The sequence below is a fragment of the Microtus ochrogaster genome, chromosome 4 (genome assembly GCF_000317375.1).
Source record: "Microtus ochrogaster isolate Prairie Vole_2 chromosome 4, MicOch1.0, whole genome shotgun sequence".
Lineage (NCBI taxonomy): Eukaryota > Metazoa > Chordata > Mammalia > Rodentia > Cricetidae > Microtus > Microtus ochrogaster.
In genome coordinates this window covers 71884825-71895416 of record NC_022011.1, presented here as the reverse complement: position 1 = coordinate 71895416, position 10592 = coordinate 71884825, and the positions used below count along the sequence as shown (strand labels likewise).

Genomic DNA, 10592 nt, shown 5'->3' with positions numbered 1-10592 from the left:
TGTGTGTGTGGTGTGTGTGGTGTGTGGGTATGGTGTGTGTGTGTATGTGTGGTGTGTGCCTGGTATGAGTGTGGGTGTGTGTATGTGTGTGGGGTGTAGGCTGTCTGGTGTGTGTGTGTGTAAGCACCGATTTAAGAAATCTGTATGGAGACTGTCAACTTGCCACAGCTCAGAGAGAGGAAGCACCACAGCCGGAGCAGCGGGGCAGTCTCCTCGTTCTGCGCTCTGAGCCCCACTGCTCGACAGAGAGCAGCACAGCTCTGTGTCACTGTGCAGTTAAAAGGGAATCACTCGGGATCGCGTCTATATCCCGTGGAATTTGGTTAGGAGTGTCTATACCTGTCAAAATAAATTAATACATTTTGAGCAGACGACATTTTTGGTTTTCCATGCTAACTTCCTCAGGGCATATTTAGACGTCTAAAATCCGGAAATGAAGCTGAGCGCCCTGTCATTCATAAGTTTCTGCGGTAATTTATTTGAGTGGCATTACTCTCTCTCTTTTCCCTGAAGCAAAACTAACGCTGTGATGCTCAGCATGGCTGTGCAGACTGACTGACATGGAGTAAATTGTCTCTGAATAAGACGAAAATGTAAATCGTTTCTGGAGAAAATGGCAATATAAAAGCCCCTGTGTTTCTCTGTTCCCTTTTAAAGTGCAGCTTGTAGAAACACCACTGTAAATCGCCTCTCCTCTCCTGCCTGTCACAAAAGAATCCATTAGCTCAGGCCCTGTGTCAGACTCTTAATCCAGCATAAACTGACTACCTAAATTGACCACTGAACAGGAAGCCCAAAGCTTTTACTAAATTCTGCCAAGTCTGTCCTTAAGGCATGCCTACAAGATGGCCAACCCATGGTGAAATCACAGTTCAGTCATTTTTTTCCCCAACTTTGTCATATGTTCATTGAGTATTACAATGAAACACCAAGCAATTATTGAGCCATGGCAAGTGCTTTCTCAACTCTAACCTCAGTCCTGTCTGAGACTTTTCTTGAAAGAGATGATTGTTTCATCCACATGTATTGCAGTATTATCACTAAAATAGAAGGCCTTCTCGGTCAAGAACATTTCTGTCAGTTAATACCCAAATATCTAAATTATACAGCCCCCCCACAAATATTTTAACTACTATATAGTATATTTTAAGGTTTGTTTGAATGAGGACCCAAATAACATTTGCACCCTGCAATTGGTCAATAAAGTCTCCTAAAGTTTATTGTAATGTCTAGATTTTCTATCCATCCCTTTTTTTAAAAGTATATTAACTAATTTAAGAGGATATTCATCTTATAAATTTTTCTAAAGTCTATATTTCATTGTTCACCAAAGACCTCATCAAAATTGAGGTTTATTTTATTTTAGAAAATTTTATTTTTTAGGTAGTTGTTTGTTCTATATAAAGTAACACAATCCCCAGTTTTCTCTTTGCGGTGAGAGGGCATGTTTGATGAGCAATATGAAGATTCATTGATTCGGTGGAGTTGGGGTTTTGTTGTTGTTTGTTTTGGTTTGGGGATTAAACTCGGGGTCTCCTAATAGGCATGTGATCTACTAGCAAACAACATTCCCTGGCCTACCAGGAGTGTCTTCATTTACAGATGGGATATTTCTACACGAAAGTAACTCTCTGTCATTGATGTTTGCCAGCCAGGCCCCCAGTTTATGGTGATATTTTACTTATTATCTAACAAATAAAGCTTGCCTGAAGATCAGAGCACAGAGCTAGCCACACTAGTTAGCCCTAGAGGCCAGGCATTGGTGGTGCACACCTTTAATCCCAGCACTCAGGAGTCGGAGGCAGACAGATCTCTGTGAGTTCAAGGTCACCGTGAGCTGCGCGAAACTGATCGAGTCTAAAAGAGAAACAGCCAAGAAGTGGTGGCTCACTCCTTTAATCCCAGTACTTGGGAGTCACACACCTTTAATCCTAGCACTAGGGAGGTAGAGACAGGAAGAGATACTGCTAGGCAGAGAGAGGAATCTAAGGCAGGAAGAGACAGGTGATCACTGCAATCTGAGGATGCAGTCTGAGGACAGGATTGCCCCTTTGGTCTGAGCATTGTAGAGGTAAGAACTCTCTAATGGCTGGCCACTCTGCTTCTCTTATCTTCCAGCATTAACTCCTATAGCTGAATGCAGGTTTTTATTATTAAGATTACCTAGAATTTGTGCTACACCAGTTCTTCCAAATCAGGGGTAATCTGCCAGTTCAGGGCAGCTGTATCCCAGCAAAGCAAGCCAGATTTGCCTGCTTAGAGTGCCCTTTACAGTGGGGGCTGGGAAACCTGTCACACCAATCAGTCGTCAAACAGCTTGAGGCGCCTCTGGATTCTGAAAAGAAACCCCCCACACTGAGGATGTCCTCAATATTGTTTCTGAGCACAGTTCCAGGTCTCTTTAGAGTCAAACAAGGTGACCCATGACAGGAGCTCTTCAAGGAATCCTGTGGCCACATAGGGAGAGAGTCACGCTGTGGGGGGAGGGAGAGGGGACTGGGGCCAGGGGGAGCTCGGTACAAGAGGAAGCTAGGTCTCATTAACCTTTTTAAAACACTTAAGAGCAACTTCCGAGGAAAGCGTTTATTTGACTTACCAAATAATGACCACAGTCCATCATCAAGGAACTCAAGACAGGAACCCAGAGCCAGGAACTGAAGCAAAGACAGTGGCAGAGCACTGCTGACTGGCTTGTTCCCTCCAGCTACCTTTCTTTTATAGCCCAGCCCACCTGCTCAGGGATACCATCACCCACAGTGGACTGGGCCTTCCTGTATTAATTAGCAATCCATAAAATGCCCCACAGACATGACACGGGCCTTTCTGTTGGAGGTCAGTCCTCAACTGAGGCTCCCTCCTCACAGTTCATGTCAAGTTGAGAAGAGTTAAGCAACAGCATGGGAGCCATAACCCGAGAGAACTCTTTCCTCCTGGCGACTGTGTCTTGATTACATCTCCAGGCCTCGGTGCCACCTCATACTTAGACGCAGATAAGTCTCGTTTTCAGGCTAGGATCACTAACTCTGTGGCCTGTGGAGATCATTAAAATCTTCGCACCTCAATTTTTCCATCTGAAGATGAGAGAATTGTGGAAAGAAACTGGAAGTAACCGGGCAGACCAAGTAAAATAATGGTCTAGTGGTACCACGGCCCAGCGTAGTTCTTTCCTGCCCTGATACCACAAATGTCTTGATTAGTTTGTTTATATTTAAGAATTGGACCAAAGAGGTCACCTGTGACAGCTTTCACATGGAAAAGTCTAGAATCGTGAGTTATAATTTCTTAATTACAGAAAGTTTTTCTGCTGATGTTTAAGGGAGATGGTGAAGGGGAAGAGGGAGAAAAGGTGGATCAAGAGAGTCATTGAAACGTGAGATTTGGGGGTTCGCCAACGAAAAGGATGACCGCTACCCTTCTCCAACAAGAATGGAGTTATCCGATGGAAGAGCAGTTTCTTTGGGAGAAACCTGCCTCTGCCCTTCTACCCTTCCCTTATTATTTGGCCTGGAAAGCTTCCCCATGAGCTGACTTACAAATTCCCTTTCTATCCCCCTTCGCCCAGCCTCCCTTTATTACACATTTTACTGCTTCTCTGGGGCTGAGATGTTAAAATTTGGGTCAAATGGTACATTAAGTGAGCCACTTTAGAATACCAATAACACTCCTGCAGGACTTCTCATTTTCACGGTGGGCCACAAACATCTCCTTCCTCACTAATGAAGACGACTTGAATATCCACATCATCTAAAACCATAGCTAGTTAATCATTGTCTAATGTGGGGAAGCGAGGCAAAATGCAAGGCCGACAAAAAAAAAGTATTACTGTAAACTTGCTGATTCAAACCTTTTAAGAATTCTTGAACACACAGCAGAACCTGTGTCACCAAAAAAAAAAAAAAAAAAATCCCTGTTTTGTAACGAAAATGCCCATAAGAAGTTTAGGAATGGTTTTAACTTTCTGTTTCACGAAGTCCTTTTTAGTAATTATTTCATTTGATCTTCACGAGGACCGTGAGAAGAAAAGGAATTATCTCTCTCAATGAGACTTATTGTAGTTAATTAATCCACTCAAATGTTAAGTTATTAAATATTTGTGCTGAGACTAGAATCCCAGCCTCAAGGCTCCAAATTAGAAGTTCCATTCAGGAAACATCCCACCCTTCACAATAACCACAAATAATATAAAATATCCCGGAGTAACTCTAACCAAACAAGTGGAAGACCTGTATGACAAGAACTTTAAGTTTTTGAAGAAAAAAATTGAAGAAGACACCAGAAAGTGGAAAGCTCTCCCATGCTCTTGGATAGGTAAAATTAACATAGCAAAAATGGCAATCTTTCCAAAAGCAATCTATAGATTTAATGTAATACCCATCAAAATCCCAGCAAAATTCTTCATAGACCTCGAAAGAATGGTACTTAATTTCATGGGGAAAAACAGAAAACCCAGGATAGCCAAACAATCCTGTACAATAAAAGAACTTCTGGAGGTATCACGATCCCTGACTTCAAACTCTACTACAGAGCTACAGTACTGAAAACAGTCTGGTAGTGGCATAAAAACAGGCAGGAGGACCAATGGAACTGAACTGAAGACCTGGATACACCTTCTAATACCTGATTTTTGAAAAAGAACCAAAAAATATCAAATGGAAAAAAAGAAAACCTATTTAACAAATAGTGCTGGCATAACTGGATATCAACATGTAGAAGAATGAAAATAGACCCATATCTATCACCACGCACAAAACTTAAGTCCAAATGGATCAAAGACCTCAACATAAAGCCATTCATACTGGACCTCATAGAAGAGAAAGTGAGAAGTACACTTGATTGCATTGGCACAGGAGACCATTTCCTGAATATAATGCCAGTAGCTCAGACACTGAGAGAAACAATTAATAAATGGGACCTCCTGAAACTGAAAGGCTTCTGTAAAGCAAAGGAAACCGTCAGCAAGACAAAACTGCGGCCTACAGAATGGAAAAAGATCTTCACCAACCCCACATCAGACAGAGGGCTGATCTCCAAATGTACATAGAACTCAAGAAATTGGTCATCAGAAGAACAAATAATGCAATAAAAAATGGAGTACAGACCTAAACAGAGAACTCTCAACAGAGGAATCTAAAATGGCTGAAAGACACAGAAATGCTCAACATCCTTAGTCATCAGAGAAATGCAAATCAAAACAACTCTGAGATTCCATCTTACACCTGTAAGAATGGCCAAGATCAAAAACACTGATGACAACTTATGCTGGAGAGGTTGTGGGGTAAAGGGAACACTCCTGCATTGCTGGTGAGAATGCAAGCTGGTACAGCCCCTTTGGATATCAGTGTGGTGATTTCTCAGACAATTAGGAAACAACCTTACTTAAGACCCAGTAATACCACTTTTGGGTATATATCCAAAGGATGCTCAATCATACCACAAGGACATGTGCTCAACTATGTTCATAGCAGCATTGTTTGTCATAGCCAGAACCTGGAAACAACCTAAATGCCCCTCGACCAAAGAATGGATAAGGAAAAGAAAATAACAACATCTTGAAATTTGCAGGCAAATGGATGGAGCTAGAAAACATCATTTTGTGTAAGGTAACCCAGACCCAGAAAGATAATTATCACATGTACTCACTCATAATGGTTTTTAAACATAAAGCAAAGAAAACCAGCCTACAAATCACAATTCCAGAGAACCTAGACAATAAGGAGGACCCTAAGAGAGACATACATAGATCTAATCTACATGGAAAGCAGAAAAAGACAAGATCTCCTCAGTAAATTGGGAGCATGGGGACCTTGGGAGAGAATTGAAGGGGAGGGGAGAGGCAGGGAGGGGAGCAGAGAAAAATGTAGATCTCAATAAAAATCAATAATAAAATAAAATAAAAAGAGTCTACCTCATTTTCCCCATTCTCCATGGTGGGTGGCTTAGAGTCTGGGTCTTTGTTCTGTTTCTTGTCTGCCTTGAATCCATTATTCATGTGACTAGCTTGCCCTGGTGCACCTCACTCTCAGGGGATGGGCACTGTGCACTTGGCATCGTGATGTTCGTAGTGTGGCTACAAAGCAAGTCCCCGAGCAGTGGGGCATTCTTGGGCTCCACATCAGAACAGCACCTCATTTCCCATCATTTCCCATCTGAGCTCAAAGCAGACAATGTCCAAATTTCAGGCTCCACAGCTTCTTTTCTCTCCTGGTTCTGTTTTCTGTTCTTCTCTCCAGAGATGAAGAGAAGCGAGATAATGGTGCCAATCAAGCATCCTTTTTCATCTTCGTTGTTCTTCTCCGGTGCTTCATTATGGTGTGTCTATTATTCAACACTCCGGAGAGATGTCTTTGGAGCACAAAAATGTTATGATCATTGCATATTAAAATGCTTGACTTCTGCTTTTAGGCTACAGTGGTGGCTGCGTTGTCATGCGAGGAGGAAGTCCACTTGGTCGCTGGGAAGTGAAGGATTGCAGCAACTTTAAGGCAATGTCCCTGTGTAAGATGCCAGTCAAAACCTGGGATAAAACAGAGCTCGAAAGAAGGTGGCCCTTTCGCAAATGCTATGCCGATTGGGAGTCGAAGTCTGGTCTAGCCAGTTGCTTCAAGGTAATGTCAAGGCTATCTGCCATATTCATTTGGTCCATGTATCCCTATTCTCTTTTCTAAGATTTCTTTCTTACAAGTGCCTGGTACAGTCAGTATCTATTGCCTCTCTCTCCTTATGTTTACATTCCAAATAATTCTAAATACAAAAAAAAAAAAAAGATGGCAGATGCCCCAGTGTCACTGAAGGCAGAAATACCATGCATCAGTACTGAACCCAAGGAAAAGGACCCTATGCACTGGCCATCAGCCCTAGGAAAGGACTCTAAATGCCGGACCAGTCCTTAGGACTGGCGGGAAGGTTTTGAGCAATCTTACTTACCATAGTCCAAGTCCAGGATGGCAGAACAGGCCCACAGCTCAGGCAAAACAACTTTACTGTTCACAGATAGCCAAAAGAAACCGTAGAATCCTAGGAACCTCGACAGCCTGTCTCTCAAGGCTCAGGAAAGCAACTCAGGGTGGCAGACGGACTCTCTCCCTACTGCAGCCCAGGGCTTTGGAAAGCCCCCTTCTCTGGCCTTCATGCCTCACGAGCCACATAGATCCGCTGGAATAAAACACCGCAGAACCTCCTCCTGTTCTGGGAGGGACAAGGACAGTTCCTCCTTTCCTCGGGGTGTTGCATTCTCCATACATTCTGGACTAAAACTGCAATCAAGGAAGAGGAAAGCAAGGCCAGCCATGGTCATTAATGGAATTGTCTTCCTATAATAAGAACAAAGATGCCTCGCACCGCACCCCCCTGTCTGCGCTCTGTGCGCTGGCACCCAGTTACCGAGCTTCGGGCAAGGGGGCTGGAGGTTAAAATACACAGACACACACAGACAGAGAGACAGCGAATCCTTGAATTCCCCAAGAATGTCCCCTTTATTGTGTTCAGGGGCAGATTATATAGAGATAGCCACGCCCCAGCCAAACCCACCAGAAACCACTCTCCTGCCATCAGGAACTCCTGAAGGTCTCGTGCTCAGAGCAGCTGTAGGCACTCAGATCAGGGGATTACAAGAAATTCAGGATCTGGGGTCTCACTGCTCCCAACACAAAGATACTAGTCAATGCTGCTTATATTGCCAGCATATACCGAATAAGTGAAGCCAACACTCAGTGGGTATTAGAATGGTGCCGTTCTGTACTGTTTGTAAGCCCATGCATAAAGTACTTATTATGAAATAATTCTTATACTAAAGATAGACTTTAAAGCCTGCCTGCTAGACACCTGAAGATCAAGCAAAGTAATGCAGACAGTTGATGTACACATACACACACATACATACACACATACATAAATGCTCAGAGTAAGAAGAGTTTGGGTTTAAGGTGTTGATAGTTACATATACATAATGAGATATCATGGGGTTTGTACGTAAGTCTAAACACAAAATTCATTTGTTTCACATACACTATGCACACATAGCCTGGCAGTCGTTTTATGCAATGTTTGGAACATGAAATGGTCTACCTACTTATGACAGTCAGAAAGTGAGGATGTCACTCCCAGAGTTCCATATTTTAGATCCCAGATTAAGAATGTTCAGCCTTATTAGTTGTAGCATATTATTTGTGCTTTAATAAATAAAGCTTGCCTGAAGGTTGGTGCAAAGCAACCACACTAGTCAGCCATATAGGCTAGGCAGTAGTGGCACACACCTTTAATCCCAACAGCCATACTAGTTAGACACAGAGGCTGGGCGGTGGTGGTGCACACCTTTAATCCCAGCAGCCATACTAGTTAGACACAGAGGCTGGGCGGTGGTGGTCCACACCTCTATTCCAGCACTAGAGAGGAATATAAGGCGGAATGAGACAGGAACAGGAACTCGCTCTCCTTCAGTCTGAAGATTTCACAGACCTAAGAGCTCTCTAGTGGCTTGGCTGCTTTGCTTTTCTGATCTTCAGGTTGAACCCCAATCTGTCTCTGGGTTTTTATTATTCATGCTACACATGAGATGTACATGTGATATACAAGTGAAATTCTTGAAGAAATGTCTGTTTGCAAATCAGCTTCAGAGCCTAGATCTAAACCAATTCTTGCAACCTTCTTACTAGAAATACATACATTTAAAAAATTGCTCTTATGTTTGGCAGTTTTCTCTTGGTTCATTCTTCAGGTAACAATTCTCCACATCTGTGGAAAAAGTTCTTCCTCATCAGCCGGGCACACACAGGATGAAGACAGGCAGTATTCCCCCAGAATACTGTGGTGCAGACATAGCAGGAAGCACAAGTGGATTCACTCTGGTTCAATGTACTCAAGAAATCCCTACATAAAATTCATAAGCAAAAGGCGCAGCCATGATGTCACGGAGCAATAAGTTAAACTTCAGAGTTGAGTAAACCGAGGCAGGTGTGATGGAGTGATTTGCACAAGATCACAATTATTTGTTGACAGCCTTGAAATCAATCCCTGGTCTTGGGACTCCCAGTACAGTGTTGCTTTACTGTCCATCCCCCTGATGTGTCAGCAAAGGCACAGTGTGTTTGATGTGCGTGGTGGTAGGATTCATGAATTTTGAGAGATTCGGGGGGAGGTTCCCCAAGGAAGCAAGTTTTGACATATAATTTAAAAGATGGAAAGGCTGTGCTGTGGTCCACAGGACTTGGAGAGGCATTCGTTCTGGTCTCAGCAAATCAGAGCCTGGCAAAAGGTGGCCGTAGAGTGTCCCTGCAGTATCAGAAGGTAACGCTTGATGACCTTAGTTACAAACAGCAAGGGTGCAGAGGCTCGGGACTGCTTCCTGTTACCATAACAGCTAAGGACTAACAGAGAATTTAGAGACATACCATGGAGCTGCCAGCTCAGCAAAGACACAGAGACCCTAGAAATAGGCTTGCTCTGGGCCTTCAACCTTGTGTCTCCTTGCCTGTGATGGATCCCATAACTTCATTGTCATTCCATAAATTCTAACTGGTTCATAGACAGGCTGCCTTAATGAAAATGCTAGATTCTGGAGACAAGGAGTCCTGGGTCTAAACCAGGTATCTAGGTGTTTAATGTCTCTTGGCATGACTTTCTTCATATCTTGACAGACATTTATTAAGAGAAAACTCTATCTCTGCCATAAGAGGTTTAGCGAAAAAGAAGCCAAGGAGGGTATGTGTTACCTCTTCAGATCAAAATTTCAATGAAGAATAATGAAGGGGCAGGGGTTTGGCTCAGTGGAAAGAGTGTGTGCTTAGCCTGCACAAAGCCTTCCATTTCTTGCCCTTCACACCCCCCAAAAGAAGAAAGAAAACAACCTTACACAGAACTTGGCAGCTTTACTCTAGTTTTGTTGCCCTGCAGGTGTTTCACAGTGAAAAGGTCCTGATGAAAAGATCATGGAGAGAAGCCGAATTCTTCTGCGAGGAGTTCGGAGCTCAGTTGGCAAGTTTTGCCCATATAGAGGAAGAAGAGTTTGTGAATGAGCTTCTACATTCAAAATTTAACCGGTAAACCCTTACTAATTCTGGGGAAATCAGAGTCAAAAATTGTCTGCTAGTAGTGGCTTCTTGGGGGATGAGTATCCCAAGTGGTTGTTAAAACCTCAAGTATTTGTCTCATGCCTAAAAAATAGCTGGTCAAAACCTGTGAGAGAAAAACTATATCCCTGTACAGTTTTATGTCTATACGGCATCAAGTTCACGTTGCGTATTGGATATCCAGAATCGTGTGCCTTCAGTCAGATTTTTAGAGCTTTGTTGCCAGCAGTAACTGGGTTGGTGGATTTCAAAGTCTTGTCTTGGAGTGAAAGGGACCATTTGGACAGAGCTCCAGGTCCTTGCTTGCTAGCTCCCAAGAAAACACAATCTCATTCAATTTATGAGAGTTCAGTGAAGATTTTGCTGGGGAGGGAAGTTCCAACAATTTAAAACAAAGTCAAGTGTAGCTCTCTAATTGTGTATTTGAATAAGGATCTATGTTTACGTATCAGGGTGCATCCATTATTTGAATGTCCATGCTGGTGAACGTAGAAATGTAGTTTTCGGTTGGTTGGTTGGTTGGTTGGT

The 10592-nt window shown here is 43.0% G+C and overlaps 1 protein-coding gene across 1 annotated transcript in view; it reads left to right on the top strand.

The window, feature by feature from the left end:
- The window catches only part of Pla2r1 (phospholipase A2 receptor 1), a 114887-nt gene that overhangs the window by 70696 nt on the left and 33599 nt on the right, over positions 1-10592 (top strand). The window contains exons 12-13 of the mRNA XM_005346449.3: positions 6403-6605; positions 9889-10034. Coding sequence (XP_005346506.2) covers positions 6403-6605; positions 9889-10034 — 349 coding nt within the window. The remainder of the gene's footprint in view (positions 1-6402; positions 6606-9888; positions 10035-10592) is intronic.